The sequence below is a fragment of the Limanda limanda genome, chromosome 12 (assembly GCF_963576545.1).
Source record: "Limanda limanda chromosome 12, fLimLim1.1, whole genome shotgun sequence".
In the NCBI taxonomy this organism is placed as follows: Eukaryota; Metazoa; Chordata; class Actinopteri; order Pleuronectiformes; family Pleuronectidae; genus Limanda; species Limanda limanda.
In genome coordinates, this window is record NC_083647.1 from 14,391,063 (window position 1) to 14,410,355 (window position 19,293).

At 41.2% G+C, this 19,293-nt stretch overlaps 2 protein-coding genes across 3 annotated transcripts in view; one reads left to right on the plus strand and one right to left on the minus strand.

Moving 5' to 3' along the window:
* The window catches only part of prlh2r (prolactin releasing hormone 2 receptor), a 1,907-nt gene extending 1,065 nt beyond the window's left edge, over positions 1-842 (plus strand). Inside the window, exon 2 of the mRNA XM_061083435.1 lies at positions 525-842. Coding sequence (XP_060939418.1) covers positions 525-842 — 318 coding nt within the window. The remainder of the gene's footprint in view (positions 1-524) is intronic.
* Positions 843-5,679: 4,837 nt separating this feature from the next.
* The window catches only part of bahd1 (bromo adjacent homology domain containing 1), a 33,715-nt gene continuing 20,101 nt past the window's right edge, over positions 5,680-19,293 (minus strand). For both annotated transcript variants that reach the window (XM_061083019.1, XM_061083020.1), the window contains exons 2-7: positions 16,634-18,418; positions 13,094-13,503; positions 12,654-12,813; positions 12,465-12,544; positions 10,261-10,352; positions 5,680-10,157 (exon numbers count right to left, since the gene is read on the minus strand). In XM_061083019.1, coding sequence (XP_060939002.1) covers positions 9,965-10,157; positions 10,261-10,352; positions 12,465-12,544; positions 12,654-12,813; positions 13,094-13,503; positions 16,634-18,287 — 2,589 coding nt within the window. In that variant the 5' untranslated portion in view covers positions 18,288-18,418 and the 3' untranslated portion in view covers positions 5,680-9,964. The remainder of the gene's footprint in view (positions 10,158-10,260; positions 10,353-12,464; positions 12,545-12,653; positions 12,814-13,093; positions 13,504-16,633; positions 18,419-19,293) is intronic.

Sequence of the window (19,293 nt, forward strand, 5' to 3'; positions counted from 1 at the left end):
GTCAGACCGTGGTATCGAGGTCCCACCGATACATGTGCTGAACCAATCAGAAGTCAGTCTCAACTGTCACTAATGATGTTTCACCTCATTTTTAAAACATCAAATAACTAACTGTGTGGAACATTGGCATCTTATCTGTGTGATAAGAACTACCACAAATGACAGAAACCATGAGTCTTTAGACATTTTGCCTCCCCTTTTGAGGAGCTGGCTTGTCATCTATAGAGTTTATGGTGGAAACAAACAGCCCGGCTATTAGACCTTTAATTTATTGTTCCCATTTCTTCATGTCCTTTACATGTAGGAATGAATCTTTGATAATGAAACTTCAAAGTGAACAAACTATACCAACTCACCACTGTTACTGTTACTGACTTAATTAGTAGCTTTTCGCTAACTTTAGCACTGTTGTTAGCTCATGTTATTGTTAGCTTAGACATGAAACCACGAAAAACTGTTGCAAATCCTGATTTATAAACTGTACCTTGAATGGACGAGTGCGGTAACACAGATGATCTTTGCAGGTGGTGAATCTGATCCGTGACCTGGACACAGACTTCTCCATTTTGGGGAAGAACTACATAAACGTCATCCAGGTGTCGAGTCACCTGTTTGCCATGAGCTCCGCTTGCTACAATCCTTTTATTTACGCCTCACTACACGAAAAGTTCCTGTCGTACCTGTGCAGCCACTTCCTTTTCTGGAGGAGGGGTTATGGAAATGAGCAGGGTCAAGGGTCGAGCGTCCTGAAAATGTCTAAAGTTCCACGTCTTCACACCTCTACCATTGTGGCAGATTTACCATGTGCAAGTAACATTGTTCCTCAAGACAACTACGCTTAAGAATCAACCTCTTCTTCACTTCAAATTTAATATGAATGTGGCCAATCTTCTTTTCGACAGATAAGAGATAATTTATGTAAAGTGAAATTCTGAAACTGACACGTGGAGTTGCAAATCCTCACATGTGGCTCTGAGGTTTCTACGTTATATGATTGTACATATTCATATTCTTTCGATTTGTAATTCCCTGTGTCAACTGTATGTATATACTGTAAAATGTGCCCTTTCAATGTACTGTTTAGTCCAATTTCCTTCCGCTTTTACTAAGAGAGTATTTAGTTAATTGTTCATGCCTTCATTATGTTTAATATAAGATCTATCTTGTTGCATTCCGCTTAATATACTAATTCATTACAATAATTTTTATTAACTTTACCAATGAGGGTGCACAAATTGAAATGTGTTTCTGTCGTTCAGTTTGGCTTTTACTCATGAAATGATTTCTTTCTGCTGCAGCTGTGACATTCAATGAAAACAATACAATATGCAAAGTCTGCAGAGTTGTGTGTCAAATGTCAACCCATCATAATCATCAAAACCCATCATCTGTACTATTTATTATGTAAAAATGGAGTGAATAAACCTGAGAGGAAGTCTAACGCATAAATAAATAAATAGGTTTACGACCCCAATGACACCCAGAATGATTGCAATGGGCTTGTGTTGAATTTTAATTGCAGATGCACAGTAAGAGAGGCAGAAGTTTCAAAAGTTAGGTTTTAAAATTCTGCTGATAGACGTTTTCAAATGGATGTTTTAATCTTTTTTCTGGTCAACTAAACTAAGAAGTTTTAAAATGTCTTTATCATGCACAAGTTAACACAGGGTCATGGGTAGAGTGAAAGGTGTTGGATGAGAGGTAACAGGTCAGCTCAATAGTGAAATAATTTAATAATTTAATAAATAAAAGTAAGGTAGAAAGAGCTTAATATAAAAATACAAATACAATATCTCAAAAACAATACAATAATAAAACTGCTTATATTCAGAGGTGCAGTGTGACATCAAAGGAAACAAATGTAGTGATATTTAATGATGTGTGCCTTCCGCAGACAGAGGACCTCACTAGTAAAACTACAGTCAACATTTTGAATGTAACTAGTCAGGTAAAAAATGCAGCACTAGTGTCACTAGTGGACATTTTGTCATTTTCTATATAAATAGGATGTAATAGAAAATTAATTAATAAATACGAAGTAAAACCATGTATGATTTTGAACAGTAGACTGACATCAAAGCTTTTATTTCCTCCTCTTATCACCAACAACTCTTTATTTTAATAAGACAAAATACAAGATCAGGGTGTGCTGGTTGGAATATTGTCCATAAACTCTTTTATCGATTCAGCTCAGGGCTCATGAGAGATGAGTGCCTTTAAACTCAGAGGTGAAATTGTGTAGTCCAGTGATAGATGTACCATTAAAGGGTTTCTCAGTGTTTTATGACCAGGCGCTGAAGTTGCTATGACTTCGGCCAGTAGACAGCGGTCAGACTGTTACAAGTTGTAAAAGTGACTGTAGCATTCATCTGTGTGTGGAGCTCCATGGATTTTTTTTTGTTGAGTACTCTTAGATTCATGGATCTTGATTAAAAAAAACTAAAAACAGGCATGTTTAGGGGGACTAATATTTAAGAGTGTGCAATTTGGTGCAGCCTTCAAGCTAAATCCTGCATTTAAAATCCCACGAATATCATACAGCCTTATAAAGTTCCCAAAGTCCTGCATATCAGGCAAACCCTCATGGAGTTAACATAATCAAGGTTGAAAAACACCCAAGTGACTCATCAGCTAAATAGTTTTTCATGTAATAATTATTGCTGAATAAACATGACAAGCGTTTAAAAGACGTCTTGTTTTGCAAGATCTTCTGAAAAGGTTTATTTCACTGGAGCTCCAGGGGGAAAAGAACAACCAGACTATTCAATCTGTTGATGCACCAATGATTCCCATTAATGTGCAATTACATCAAAGTATGCTGCAGATAATTACATGGGTTGATATCTGCAAAATCAAGAAAGCCCCTTTGTTTGTGTGCAGAGATGTCAAATTATTTATTTTAATCAAGAAGTTTAAAAGCTAAGTGGTGTCTTTTGAGAGTTTTCCAATGCTTCCCATTAAGACTGTTTTCCTTGATCTTATTTTCTCAGACTTAATCTCACAAGAAAGTTGCATCTGAAAGGCTGCTCATATTTTATAAACCTAAAACTCCTTTGTAGACCTGATCACAGAGCGTAAAGATAAATTATTATAGCCTTTGGATGAGCTGCAGTGTGAATACTTTCGATAAGGAGAGACTGCTTGTTGAATATCATATCAGGGAGGCTCCATTGTTGTCACTGCTGCTAATGAGAGCATGAAATTATACAAAGACTTTATATTGCACACACTTCTACTCATGCATCCCGCTGCTCTCATGTCTGATTGTGTCGCAAACGTCCTTTATGAAAATGAAAATGCAAATTCAGACGGGCTTAACAAAGTCTTCAGATGCAAATGTCAGTAATCTCTACATAGTGAGCGGTGGTAGGTGCGTGCTGTGTTTGTAGATTCGGCAGAGATGATGGTCCTCTTTAATTCTGAAGATGTGCAGAGTACTGCTCCGAACGCTGTATGGTGTTGTTGTAATTGTCTGACGATACAAATAAAAAGCAAGTAACAGATAAGGATTGTCTTTCGGGTAATTTTTAGCTGAAAATAACAATTCACAGGTGTCTATTTTGCTATTATTCACGAATGTACAGTTTAGTTTTTTTCTCTCTAGGCTCACTAGGCAATTATAAATAATAATTAAAAACTCCCATGGAGTCACAGCTTTACCCGCAGGGCAGACCAATGCTTCTTCTACCTACATGAAATTAGCGGGTGCGGTGAGGTGTATTCATTCGGTCCCAGCATGCTACTTTACCACTAAATTCTACACACTTTATTTTTAAATTGAGAAGAAAAAAAACCTCACTTTGAATCACTTCAGTAATTTGAAACTTCCCAAATGATGAAGCCACTGCATCTGTGATTCTGTGCATCTCTGTATGCAGCCACACTGGGGACAGGAGAAGTTAATAAGAGAGGACAGTGGTGAAAAATTGGACCGAGTCAGTCCGTGGAAAGTCTTGCAGGTGTGTAATTGCAACACCTCGGGACCCCTACTGAAATACACGGCTCTCAGCAGAACTTGTGCAGCTGTCTTGTATGACAAGAGAAAGTCCCATTTGAGGCAGTTTCTTCACCTGCTAGACAGATCTGACACATACTCTTTGGTCAGAGAGGCAGCTGGCTGGAAGAGCAGTTCTTTGAAGCAGAACCCTAACCCTATCCTTTGATGGCTTCTTTTTATCCATGAAAGGATAATAAAAAGCAGCGGTGGCCTGACATATGTCAATTAAATATCCATTTCCATATTAGAAATATGTTAACTTTATTTGTTTTACAGTTTATCTAATTAATACTTACAACTATTTCAACATCAACCTTCAACCCTCCTTGTACATATGTAAATTAAAAAAAAATTTAAAAAATGTACCTCTGAATGTCATTCTGAATATAGATACAAGATGCACGGCTCTGATCGATTGCTACAGAATTGGATTTAAATATGGCACTTGTTTTCTACTTAACATCATTGTGAATCATAGAGTGTGTTAAATATTTTGGTGATGAAATTAGTCTTGATGCGCTGGGTCTGTACACATCACTGACAACTGAGAGGGACAAAAATAAAATGTCATTAGATATCAATTCAATTTCAACTGTTTGTTTGTTATTATCCATCAATACGTACGTAACCCCTGGTGTGTAACACATAGATCCTGCATTGAGTCTCATTGCAGAAAACGTATCCATAAACACACTTCCATTGTTCAATCATTGAAGATGCACCCATGCACTGTCACACGACTAAATACTTAAAAGCAGCTGAATGCTCTCTCATCCCGCACCATGGTCGCTGTCTCAGATGCAAATGATTTACCTGCTCATGCCACTGAAATCATCATAATCTGATTGAGTAGTGCTAGAGGCCTCATACATTTTCTTCAGAGGCCTGATTATTGAGGTTGGATGATTAAATCTCCTGTTTTCAAGATGCTCTTGTCTCTCCTGTCATGATCCACCCAGTGCCCCTGATAAATAATCATTTCAGGTTTAAAGAGCTGAATGAATTATGAAAGTAGGTACGAGAGGGGAAAGGCTGGAGGCGATGAAAAGATAACAGGGATTTTGATTCATGCAGATCCATCTTTGTTTTTCTCTGTTAATTCAAAGAAATATCTAAATAAAATAAAAAGGTTGTTTTTATTTTGCTGGAAAATTGTTGTTTCTTTAAATTCCTGCAGAAAAAAATGGTTATTTTCAGTACAGGAATGACTACATTTTTATCTGATTATCCAGGTAAAATCAACAGACAATAAGCATGTCCCTAACTGAGGGAAACAGTTAACCAACAAATAAAATCAATTTAGTTTTACTGTTGATCGACTGAATCGATTCAGCTTTCTGCTTTTCTGCCTGTTTCCTGAAAGCCTGTAGTCGATTATTATTGACTACAAATGTCAATATCTTTAAATATAGTCTTTCCGGTGCTGTATGAAGCTTTTCCGTAAAGAAACTGTGCTCATACAACACTTAACACATCAATATGGAGATAATTCTTCAAAAACACCTTTCAGAGCTGTGATCTCTGTGTTTGATGAAAGCAGATCAGATACAAATATTGGCAGAGAGAGCCACCACCTGGGCAGCAACCATTACTACAGTCAACAATGTCAGCCATAAAGAAATCTCTCAAACACATGTTCAAACTCATATATTATTTATTACAATTAAATATTTTTTCTTATATTACAGAGGTCCATTTGAAACCATACAAATAATCTGTGCTGTGATTAATATTTCCAAGATTTCCAAAACGCCATGCAAAGAATACAAACATAAAATTCACATAAGAAGAACTAAAGTTTAGGTTTTTGTACACCTGGGAATGAAGTTAAATTCATGTATCCCTCCTCTTTCACCCTCTCTCTCTCGCTTTCTCTCTCTCTCTGTTTTTGGTGAAGACATTTCTTTGTGGTGATTCAAGATCAGAACAGTATCATCATCTGACAAAAATGAAAGGCATTCGTAAGGTGAATAAAAACGACAGCAAATGCTCGTCCTTCTCTTCATGGAAAACGCTTGGAATATATTTATATATACGGGTTAATGGGAACAGGCACAGAGGACCAGCTAAGACATAAGTATCACACATCTTGATTAAACCTCATTAGTTTGCTGAATGATTCCTGTAAGGCCATAATACACAGATCAGCGGATCAACATATTTTTTAACGTAGTCGAGCCAAACAATTGAAACTAGAACATAAGTTTTAAATCATAAATTAGGGATGGTTCCTATTTAACTCTTTCAAATCAGTCCATGATATACACTGATGTGCCATCAAACTAAAGCCAGTTGTTGGTATTAATATTGTGACTGACCCAGTGGGACTTAAAACCAAAATTAGACCCAATATAGTTTGGTTTGTATAATTGTGCCATGTGGGCTTGAATATGTCAATCAAAAAGGAATATTCAGAAGAATCTTGTGCCCAGTGGAGAGGTCTTTAAAACACACTGATTCCCTCTGGTTTATCATGAAAAGCAAATGAAACACCAGGGCCAGTTCGCTCCGTTTGAGCCCGCTGAATTTAATTAACCAATAAAAATAATTTAATTCAAGGTGACTTGTTTGAAAGTCAAACATTAATCCATTAAATAATTATAGAGAATAATATTTTTGTAAAATTAACACACAAAATGAATCTATTCCACCAGATGTACAGGGAGTAAAGCACTGTCCACATCCAGTCTAGTTTTGCGCTCTCTGGCACCAGCTAACAACAGGTTGGATACTACAGTAAGTATTTAAATGCTGACAAGTGCAAAGCAGAGTAAAAGACTGAAACGTCTCAAATACTCCTGTATTATAAATCACCTCAGTGTTGTGCTAACACCATCCACTGAGCTCGGCCAAATAGTCTCTTTGTTATAATGGCAAAAAATGGGACTGTTTGGAACATGAGCATCCAGATGGACAGATAAGAGCTGGATTATGAAGAAGGGAGTCGAGGATTTTCTTTGGACGTTTTGATGCTTTTTGTACCAAACTGAGGAAAATCAACTGTTACAAAACAAACTACAACCAAAGAAAGGAAATGTTTGACATCTCTGGCAGAAAACACCTTCTTGTAGAGAAATAGATGAAAAGATCAAGACCACCCTTATATCTCAAATGCTGCTTCCACACTGAACTACATACATTTCCCTCATTTTACAGAGGGGCTGTACATGAGAACGCAAATGTCGAGACATTTTATGGCTCTTTATGCGAGAAAGTTCGCAGATAATCCGAAGGCTCTCATTTGGACATTTAAGTTCACACAAGAACTTCGTCCAGAAAAAATACGAAGGTTTTGTGAAGTTCATGTCTGAAAGCAGCATTATCTTCGTGCGAAGACAGGAAGCAGCATGCTCTATTTTTACAGATTAATGAAGATATAACAAGTTTATTAGTGAGGTTTGTAGGTGCTGGTTGGTGGTTTTAGTTGCCTTGTCTGACAGGATCAAGCCTCTGTCTTCCCCTGCTGAGCTAATGCTAAGCTAAGCGGGTGCTAGCTATATCTTCATACTAATTGTAAACAGACGAGAGTGGCATCAATCCTCCCAACACTCTGCAAGAATTCAACATTTTTCAAGATGTCAAACTATTGTTTTAACAACCATTTTGTCCTCAGGAGAGATTAAATAAAACCTATGCAGACATTTGTTAGAGTGAGAATTGATTAAGGGTCAGTTTTACGTTTCTGATCAGATGTATGAGACGGACCTGAGATGCCTTTCAAGCATCGAGGAATCAAGATCAGCACACTAACAGGTTTCATAACCCCAAGCTGAGATTGGTACACACTTCTAAATGAAAGGCTGGGAATGTACTATAAGGCAGCAGGATCGAGGGCACAGGCTAATGGCAGGGTACGTTTTAAATCAACGTAGCATTCAGCAATTTAAAGGTGAGGAGGCAAAGCTTCATCATCGGAGGAGACGTTAAAAGGAGACTATGACAGGAAGCTGGGAGGGGCCAACATAAAGGTTTTTGGTCCTGCATGTTTAAGCATCTGGTCACATGTTAACAGGTGTCCTTCAAACTGTATCTGATATCTTTCCAGATCCTCCAGGTGTGTCCTTGAATCTGCCTGGAGGACCTTAAACATCTCAACACAACATTTCACAGGCTTCTATTGGGAGAGCAATCAGTCACAGGAACTCTACTGCGAACGACATACACGCTTTTCATCTTGAACAGTGCAGCTAATGACGAGAAACGACTTTGACCTGCTCTCGAATCAGGAATGAAAGCCACTCATCTAAAACTCTATTCTTTAGAATTATCTTCTGAAAATAATTTATATTTTCTCAGTACAGAAATAAATACATATCTTCTCTCAAACATAGGAATGAATCATCATCACAGATCTAAATGCTACACTGAATTCATTACTCAGCAGCTCATCGGCGAAGAAACGAGAATATAGGTGACGAACTGTTGCCATCTGCCAGAAACAAGCGCTCTTCCAAATATACAGTTCGCTGACACCAGAGTCAAATCACAAAATAAAGTATTCCTCAGCATTGGCATAACATGAACCCCCTCAATGCTCGGCTCGTTGGACGTCCTCACACTGCGAGACCTAACAAACTCACCTGTGCGTTCTTTGTAGAACGCACGTCTGTGTTACAGTGTGACAACTCACCCAACTCACCATTTCAGAGCTACAGATATGTCATCAAACCTATAACTATCTTAGAGACTCACAACAGATGTCGCCAAACTGCATCCACTTTTCATTTGTGGCCGTGCACAAAACTGATCAGTGAGTATATTTAACCGAATCTCCTTTCTTTGCAGCTTTGTCCGGAGTTCACTACATAGACCTACAAGTCTATCACACTCACATGAAAATGGAAATGTTAGATAAAAGATTATTTGAAACTGTGGGATATACACTAAGCTACTTTCTCGCTGAGATTTATGTCTGCCTGAGCAAACAGCTTAATATCTTAGCTTAGCATAATAACTGGAAATAGGGGAACAGCTAGCCTGGCTCTTTTCAAAAAAGACTGTAGATAAAGATAGAAGACATAACTGTTTCACAAAAGTGAAGCAAAAATGTCTTGTTTGCTGGCTGCGGTAAAGGTAAAACAATTTAATAGTAAAGTAAACGTCAAATAAAATTGTCAAAGATAGTTTGTGTTATTAGGTAGTTCTTATCACACTGATGTTTGTTCAAGTGTTGAGTTTCCGATAGGTTTGGTTTTATATTACATTTGGTAGGATACAAACAGGATGAAACGATGATTTAAACCTGACATTGTGATTGGTCGAGTGCATCGACGGGACCTTGCTACTGAGGGTCAATCCCCCAATTGTTTCCAGTATTTATGCTGAGCATTCTAAATGGCTGCTGGCAGCGGCTTTATATTCACTGACCTCAGATTGGATAAACTCAAAGAACTTCTGGCAACAAAGTGAATCGCCACATTTACCTAAACTTGAAGACACAAGTTTGCGTCTTTCTCTTAAACCTTAGTCTACAGTGCCTCTGAGAAAAGTGAATTCTAATGATGAGCATGATCTTTATCTATGACGTATGACTGATACTTCGTGTGTCTGATATCTGCAGGCAGATGGTAACATGGTTCACATGTAACATCAACTTCTCCTTATATATATATATATATATCAAGTGTCACATTTCTAAGAGCTACAGTAGCATTTTTCTACAGCAGAGTACATTCCAGGGCTTTCACACAGCTGCTACAACACCAGAGAGCCATGTATGATGAAGCCCAATTACACTGCCATAACGACTCTTCTACAACACCGTATGTCAGACCAGGACTCTCACTAAATAAACATGTGGCGCGTTGAGTATGAATTTCAAATAAAGATAAGCTTGTGTCTCCTTCATCCTAAATGTCCAGTTCCTCTCACAGAGGCAGCAGGTAGTTTTGTAGTTAAACAAAGTTGTAGAGGATGAAACCAGAGAAACATTAGCTCACGTCCCACAGTCATGGCATACATCACATGCTACTGCAGGTTTTTGAGCAGGCGCCCAAAGCGAAAGTCGTAGACGTGTCGGCTGAAGAACACCAGCTCTGGGTTGATGTCATCGGGCACACAGTGGTGGGTGGGCATGGCGTTGCCAGCAATGGGTGGCACCACGAGGGAGGCGGCACTGTCGTGTACACCTTCCCTACGGCGTGTTACCAAGGCACAAAATCTGGAGATGGCACAGATCACAAGACATCAAGTTCTATCAGTTTCCAAATAAAATTTAGCAAAACAATAAAACGTGCTAGAGAGAATAAAGCTTTCTTTCTTACCGACAATACTGTGCCAATGTTAGGACATAGCATTTGTCTTCAATACAGGCCACACTGTTCACATCCTGGTGACGAGACGCAAAGATCTCATTCTGGAGGAAAAAGAGTTGTGTTTTATTCCTTAGCTCAAAACAAAAAGGTGCCAGCTGAGCCTCATCAGGATTTGCAGCTCGTACACATAACCCTAGATTGAATTGGAGCTCAAACATCTGTCTGTGTTGTACACAAACACTCCTGTCTAACCTTCACTTGTAAAGACGGATTCATAAAAGAAAGATGTTTCACTGCTTCCTCTGAGCCAGAGCCGTGTTACTGTCCTCCCGCGGCTGCTCTGAAGTGTCGGCTGTGTGCAGCCAGTGCAGCTGGGAAATGACAGACTTTATGTGGGTCATTGTTTCTGGAGATTGAATAAAAGAGCAATTTGTTCCTTTTGCGAGATTATTGACGACAGGAAGTGAGCACAAACAGAGGCTGTGCGTTTGTGTCCGCCTGTGTTTGTTGCACTGTCTTCCCTTTGAAACATATTAGCAGTGACTGTCAAAATCAAGCCTTTTCTTGAATCCTGATTGGTTGATTTTCACGACCAAGAGGCATTAAAACCCTAAAATGTGTTATCAAAGTGTGAAGCATAGAAAACCTTGTAAGCTATAAAATTATAGTAATTTACAAGACCAACGGTCAAGATCAATGTGAAAAACACCAGTGATTTCACTAAGATGTTTACATGTGCTGCTTATTTTTAAACCCCATTAATATTCCTGTTTAAATAGCCCAATTATAACACGTCATTACGTCCAATGTTATTCCGCCAGTTTTAAAATAATTTCATGTATAATGCTACCGATACCATTTTGCATGTTTTCACTCTCATCTTGCAAAAGCTTCAGCTCTCCATGTGAACATAGTCATGTTCTTACATAGGAATTAATACCTTTTACCGGTTAATATTCTAGGATCTTCTTGTAAAATATTAAGAACTCTGGAAAAGTCCATAATCCCAAAGTCCCCACAAGGGTAAGTGATTTAAGGTGTAGTTTCACTGCAGCTTTGATCAAATGTTACTCAATAAGGAAACCCGACGAGCCAGATGGTTTGTTACACAGAACAATCTGGGAAAGCTTTCTTGGAAACTGGGCTTGGCAGGTGATTGGATGAGCCATCTGTCCATCACCATCGATCATGGTTCCTGACGCTAGTGAGGAGAAGCAGCAAAACACCTTTTCCATCATGAGAAGCGTTTAGTGCTTTATTTGCTTTTCTTTCACACTGACACTGATTGGTCCAAACCAGGAGCGAATAGCTTGGAGCCTGGCAAGATGGATTCTCCTCGTAAGAAATCCAGCTGCCTTGCAAGGTTATAAAAAAAGAACAAATTGTGCACTTTTAGGGGAAGAACCTCAACAGCAGATTTATTCATATTTGCTGCTCTATTAAGTATTTACCTCAGCAGGTATTACTCTACGACACACGCAGACACATGTGGAGAGTGTAGGCACAGATGCATGCAGGCTTATATGCAAATGTCAATCAAGGTATGTTCCACACGGGCGCACTAGAAAACATGACAGCTACCTCCCGACAGCAGGAAGTGCAGCTCCTTTGATCGACATATTTCAATTTGTTCATTAATGCTGATTTTACATATGAAAAGTTTCAGTTTCAAACGATGAAACGTACCCGCCCACGTACTGACATGCAACCTTTACGTTGCCATGGTTGTTAATACATCCACTAGAGACGTGAGATTCTGAACAACAGGCATGGCAACGGTGGAGGAGGTTGTGATATACATGTGATAAGAAAGAGGTAAAAGAGACATTTTTTTGATCAGTGATGATCTGTGAGGCTATCAAATGTAGATGGAGAATTTTTTTCACAGATAAATTTCTTCGTTGTGTCCTCGGTTGAAATACTGGCTTCACTGCCCCCCACGATTTCTGGTGGTACTGTTCGCTTTCATCTGTCAAGTCCCTATCAATAAGCTTTCAGGCTATGTTCACAAATACGGACGGAAGAATCAGTTTCCTTGTACGCATCTAATGTTGAGCATAAATAAGCCTTAAGAGGTTGTGCATGAATACTCTGGTGCACTGATTTACATACAATTTGCACATTTGATTGGAGCTACAGGATGTTAACAAGCCTCTGCTGAAACAAAACCATTTTATTCCTGGAGCCATGGTTTCAAAGGATTTATTCCTCACCTCACAATGTAGGCTGGGGTTGCGTCCCCCCTGCGTGTGTTCTGGACGGTAGTACCAAAACAAACTCATCATCAGCTCTCCTGAGGAGAAGAAACACACAGATCACGTCAGTGCTGGAGGCAGTTATTACTGCATTACCACAGCTTCTCTTGTGGTGTAAATAAACACTGTGTACAGTGGGTGTCCTACCTGACTCTGGCTCTTCCCATAGTGATGAGATCTTGGCCACGTAAGGCAGAGACTTCTTCTTGGGCCCGGATTTCAGCAGAACAGTGTCTCTGACCCGAATCAGCTCCCCGTCCCTCTGGATGCCCTCAAAACACTTCCTCAGCACAGGAGCCTCCTCTCCCTGGGAACACAGGCAGCAGGAAATACTGACTCCTCCAGCAGCTATACACTGATAAGCTGCAAGAGCCTGTGGAGTAAAATGCTGCAGGACGCATTTTGTACTGAATGATTCTGTGTCTTGACAGAAATGTGGAGGATGAACTACAGAGTGAATGGGCATGATGAATGTGTGATAAATCATCCTGACGTCTCTTTGTAAAAGTTAAATTACACCAGATTTAATTACAAATGGCCCCATAATGGCTGCATCAAAAAGCACCAGCAGGACGTTCTCTACATACCACAGAGAAAACCTCCCTCTGAAAGGGCAGGCCAACTGCCCGCCAGCCGTTGGTGGTTTTCTGGCGGCCGTTCCTCGGCTGCTTGGCAACCGACCGCTCTTTGACACTGGGAGAGCTGGGCTTCTGTTTCTTGTCCCTGTTGAGAGGGCAGACAGCTGAGCCGATGGTGCCGTTGCCGCGACCGCCAGACCTCGACCCACTAGGCGGCTTGGCACTCTGCGGACACTCCTTCGCCACCTGCAGCGGTGGCTGCGGTTGGCTGGGGTCGGACAGCGGAGTCTGAACGTGGGGCACTGATTGGCCGGCTGGAGGCACAGTGGGAACGGGGCAGCCAGTGAGGATTCTGGGGCTGGGGGAGATGGGGATGGAGGAGGGGCTGTGATGGTCGTTGAGGGTTGATGAGTAGTCTTCTGAGGAAGGAACAGAGATAATGGAGTCGAGTGACAGAGTGAGACATGTGCACACGGAGCAAACACGTTGATCAACAACCTTTAACAAGGTTTTATAATAGAGACATGGACTGCACTCAGTTTTTATTAGTTCCGCTGAAGCAGCAGAAAAAACAAACAGAGGCTCGATTAAGGTCAATTACAGCCTTTAACAGAGCACACACACACACACATACACACACGCACAGACACACGCAATTACTTGGCGTCACCATAAAACTGTGCCCACTCCAGCTGTGGTGATGACATTAAGGTAAATTAATGGTCAATTTATTTCAGCTTTTATTTGCTCCAGGGAGGAAACATTAACATTTCAATATGTTTTAAAATCCACGCTTTGACTGCTGAGACACATAAATTACGACATCATTCAAAGATTATGTTTTCTATCCTCACCAACCAGGCATAATGATTATCTAAGAAAAACTAGGGCACCTGCATGAAATTTCAAACCTTCTGGCCTGACCCTGTGGGAGATATGGACTTAATAACCATCATTGAAAAGCACAAATTTCTGTCTTCGAGTGAGAATTATTGACCCAGCCAATAGCAGATAACTGCAAATGATATGACTCATTAAAAAGCATCATCGGCTTCTTGGAAAACCTGCGCTCACCGTCTTCACTCCACCTTCCCGGGCTGAGAGCTCAACAGATCATCACGGGGAACACTTCCAATTTGTAGGCATCAAGCGCATGAAAACAAAGGGTACCCAAAGCCCCACAGTTTTTTGTTTTGCAATGGACTTTGATGAAAAACCCCTTTGATTGGTGGATCCTTAGAGATTAAAGGAACATAAATACTGGAGTCAATTAGACTTCACGTTTCAAAGGCAGGGAGTCAAAGGCATTGTTTAGTTCTTGTTGGTTTACGATGCCTGTTGATCTGAAGGAATTACACTGAACTGTTGTGCTCAAGGTTTCTTTAAAATGAGAAGTTGACTTGTGGAGTCTTCTCACTTAAATTTATTTACAGATTGAGTTTAAGATTACAGCGTAAGGATTAATTTAGCCTACAATACCGTTCATAAAGTTGTGAAATATAACAACAAGCATATAGCATTAACTGGATCAGATTTAACATTAAACTGCAGATTTTTTGACCAGCTGGGGGCAGCAAAAACATGACATTATATTTAATAATTTGGCAGAAGCTTGATTTATCCAAAGTAACTTACTGGAGCACAATATTTACACACAAGGACATACAGTGTCCACAGTGTCCTGCTCAAGGACACTTCAACACACTCTAGAGGAGCCTGGGATTATACCTCCTGAGCCGTGCGGCTCCTGATGAAACAACGTGTAATATATACACAGTTCTGGCTGCTGAATGTTAACCAGCTAGTCACTAACTCCGCTTTACCCAGGTTAATTCCGGTGGTTGGTTAAACCTCTGCTAGGGTGGATGTTGGGTGGAGCCTTGTTGGAATTAGCACCAGGTCATCAAAGTCCATGTACTAATAAGATATCATATGTCCTATGGTAACAGGTGCCACAAAATGAGCAGGAGAGCGATGAAGGTGTCAATGAAACCTGATTGGAAACACATGAGAAGATTTTGGATGTGGGTAGAGCTTTTCAGAGCAGATATTCTGACATAGCTTGACTCTACTAATAACATTAATAATGGCTCTGTTCTTGCTACATCAAATGTATTGTATCTGTTATTGACACCCATGCCTCTCTTGTCTAATGTGACATGTCAAACTGTCCTCAGTGAAAGAGATCTGTTTGTAAAAAGCATTTCCTGTGAGACAAGAGGCTCAACTCTCATGCTGACCTGGATTTATCTACTGGAGACCACAGAGAGAGCGAGAGAGAGAGAGGCAGAGAGCGAGAGAGAGAGAGAGAGAAGCGAGCGAGAGAGAGACAGAGAGAGAGAGAAGGAGAGAGAGAGACAGAGACAGAGACAGACAGAGACAGACAGAGACAGACAGACAGAGAGATGCAAGTTGGAGAGAGAGAGACGGAGACAGACAGACAGAGAGAGAGATACAGATGGGAGAGAGAGAGCATGAGAGAGGGTTAGAGAGACAGACAGACAGGTGAAGACAAAGTGAGAAAGGGACAGGTGGAGAGAGACAGAGACAGAGAGAGGTGGAGAGAGAGAGAGAGAGAGAGAGAGAGAGAGAGAGAGAGAGATGTTTATAGACAGGTTGAGAGAGAGGGGTGGAGAGAAAAAAAAGAGAGAGATAGAGAGACAGGTCTAGAGACAGGGAGAGAAGGGGAGAGACAGGCACACTAGTCTTCCTGTCCTGATTCATGTCTCTGACTGTACATTTAGCTCATTAGTATTTTAACTGCTCAGGCTTCATGTTCCCTGTCCAGTGACAAACTGAGACAAAATAGGTCCGGCCCTATTACTTGTTACTTCCCACTTAAGAGACATTTCAAAATAGGAAACGAGAAATAAAAGCTGTTCTCCGCTCATTAATCTGCGTAGGCAGCCAGATTAAAGAGGACTGTGTGTAAAACATAATCTTAGAACCAAAGTAAGTATTAAACTCTTATTAGGAAAACCTGCTATGTTTCCTTAATCAACCTCTGATTGAACACATGAAGTTCAGTTTGCTCATCATGGGGAGAACGAATCAACCTGTGGAAGTAAGCCTGATGATGGGTTATATAAATTCATTACCTATTGAACTATACATTTGTTTAGAAAAAAAAACAGTTATAAACTGAGGGTGAAAAACGTGGGTATTTATTAGTGTTGGGAAGTCTAAAAAAAGTTACCACTGATTGCATTATGGGAAATATACACAATAGAATCTGGTACGTTTTGAACTTGACTTCTTATAGGGAATAAAATATCTCAGCCACTGTTGCAGTAGTTTTGAACATTATTGGCTTATAATATGTCTCTTGCAAACCCCCCGGAACAGCTCAACACTACATTTGCACCATTCAATCAGATCTCTGTTCTACACCAGCGAACATAACCATTTGTACATAATTTGCAATTACTAATTTGCGAGCTTTATTCTTCATTTATTCCCATCAGAATAGATACCTGTGTAATAGATCAACTACTCTGCCGGAAACAATCAAAAAGAAAAACCTGTCAAATAATCCTCCTGTCCACTCACCTCTCTTGATGCCACGGTTACAGTTTGTGCAGTCTGTCGGGCCAAAGGAGCACCCCCCTCTGGTGATGGCTGGAATCACACTGCTATACGCGGAGTAGCTGTTGATCCTGCAGGGCTCTCCGTAGCACGCTTCCACCGAGGTGCAGCAGTACACCGGATGGCTGATCCCTGAAGGCTGCGGACTAGTGCTGGGGCGTAACTTGGGTCTCTTGCCACTCCTTGGGCATATAGTGAGGGGCGTCCCGGGTGAGGGGGAGGGGTCCTGGTGGCTGAAGTGGACGTAGTAGCCAGGGAAACAGGTGTAAGTGTGCGGGCTGATGGTTATGGGTGCTGGGTGGCTGACAGAATGAGGAGGCTGCAGATGGTGATGGTGGTGATGATGGTGGTGATGGTGGTGGTGGAACACGTCGGCCAGCGAGCCGTCCTCGGGTTCCTTGAAGGTCTTGTCCTCCAGGAAGAGGGCCAGTCTGTGACAGTACTCGACACACCTCTCCTGGGAGCAGCAGTAGCAGGAGGACACCTTGGTCTCCACCTGCTCCTTTTTGATTGTTTTTAAGGAGAATCCCAGAGCGGAGCCACAATGGAGAGCGTGCCTGAGACACTCCTGCCCCCCTGTGGTGTCTTTCCACTCGGGATCCAGAGCTTCTGTCTTACATAAACTGCAGCATCCCTGGACGTTGGGGCCCAGCTGGGAATGAACCGGATCCCCTGTACCCTGTTGTCTGTGCTTTAGTTGCTCCTCGTGTTCGGGATGCATTGTTCTTTTGGTCGGCGTTGTTGCCCCTTTACACAACGGTTTACCGCTAACCTCAACCTGAGTCGTAGCTGCTGCGGCTTTAACGCCGCTCCCTGGCTTGGCCTCTGACTTCTTCTGCCGTTTGGTTCCGTAAGGGGCACTAGTGAGTTTGAGCAGAGTTGCGGCGGTGAGGCCTGCTTTACGCCGAGGGGTTGGCGTGAGCAAGCTCAGCCAATCAATGTCAAGCGCCTCCAATGACGTCCGCTTCTGTTTTTTAGGTTTTGCTTTTAGTGTCGCTTTCCCTCCTGATGAAACCTTTTTGGTTTTATGATCTCTGTGTTCAGTTTTAGCGAGACTATCTCTAGCTGGATCTTCAGTAGAAGCCTGCTGTTTCTTCATGACGTTGGACGTTGCAGGGCTGCCTCTGTAGAGCAGCAGGCTGTTGACAGCCTCGGCATTGAGAGAGGCCATCCTCCGCCTGCGGGGCTCAAGGACAGATGTGGGCAACATGAGTAAGGCGTCAGATTGGTTGCTTTTTGGTTCCAGTGCTTGTTGATTGGCTGTGGATGTTTTCTTTAGTCCAGATTTGGTCCTTCTTTGAATGGAGCTGGAGTGCAGCTTCTTCATGCTCTTATCGCTCTTTTGTTTCCCAGATTTTGGTGCATTCTTTTCTTTACCCACAACTGCTTTCTCCTCCAGACGGGTGAGCAGGACGCAACAGTCCAGTGCATCTCCATCGCCCACAACCAGCGTCTTCCTCCTACTCCGGTGGGACTCTTTCTTATCGTTCTTTTTCTTCCCTTTCAGCTCAATCTTTCTTTCTTTCCCCTTCTGCACACCTCCTCCCTTTACCTTGCGTCCCTTCTCTTTCTGGCGCTGTCCACATTTCAATGACTGGCTCTGCTGAGCTTTCACCATGGTCTCAGCGTCCGTGAGCAGATACACCACCTGCTCCTCTTCATCCACAGGGTCCTGTGACGGTGTGCTTCAGCTCAGAAAAGGCCTTCACTGAACCTCATCATGGATCATCAGATGAGTCCATACACTCTCTAGGGAGGGAGACATAGATCAGACATTGAACCACACAGATTTCACTTTTGCAGAATCTGAGAGTGACTTAATGTAAGAGACAGGATCTTCTGATGCATTATTTAACAACCGGTTTTACTTAGTTTGCTGTCAATTTCCAGGTCCCCGGAGAATAAGACCACTTAGACAGCCCTTCTCCTTAACATGCAAAGCAGACACAGGAAGCATGAGAAACTGTGATAAAGAGCACATTATAGTTTGTTATGTTGTAGACTATAGGATCACATGCACTCCAGCTTTTTTCCCATTTTTATTGACTGTCTTACATCCTGAAATATTATTTGTGCTGTAGCTTCTGCATGCTTTGATTTGAGATTGCAACAAAAAATATAAAAAACATTTTATTTTTCATCCTTTGTATCAATAAAGACAATTGTCAGCTTCTTGAACCCATGGAGAAGCACATTACTGACTCATACAATCCACCACGAGCCAAACATTACAACCCACTCACAGCACCAACACACAGGCACCGAAACAAGAACGGGCATTCGGGTCATTTTATAATGCCTGATATGATGGATTCTTTCAGAATAGATTTGAATCTCAAATTCACGATGCCACACCAGTTTCATTTTTACCAAAGGCTTCAATGCCGCCTGCAGCTAATTTCCACAAGTACTGCTGAGCTATGCAAAGAGAAGGCAAATGGATTGAATATGACAAGACTGAAGACCGTTTGACCTCAAGGGAGAAAATACTGTGCCTTCACAATGTATTTAGACAGTGTTGCTATGTAGTATTTTAGAGGGAAAAAAAAACACATGATAGTCATTCAAAATAATCCATTTCAATCAACACTTATGACCAAGTGGAAACCCCCAGCAAAGTCATT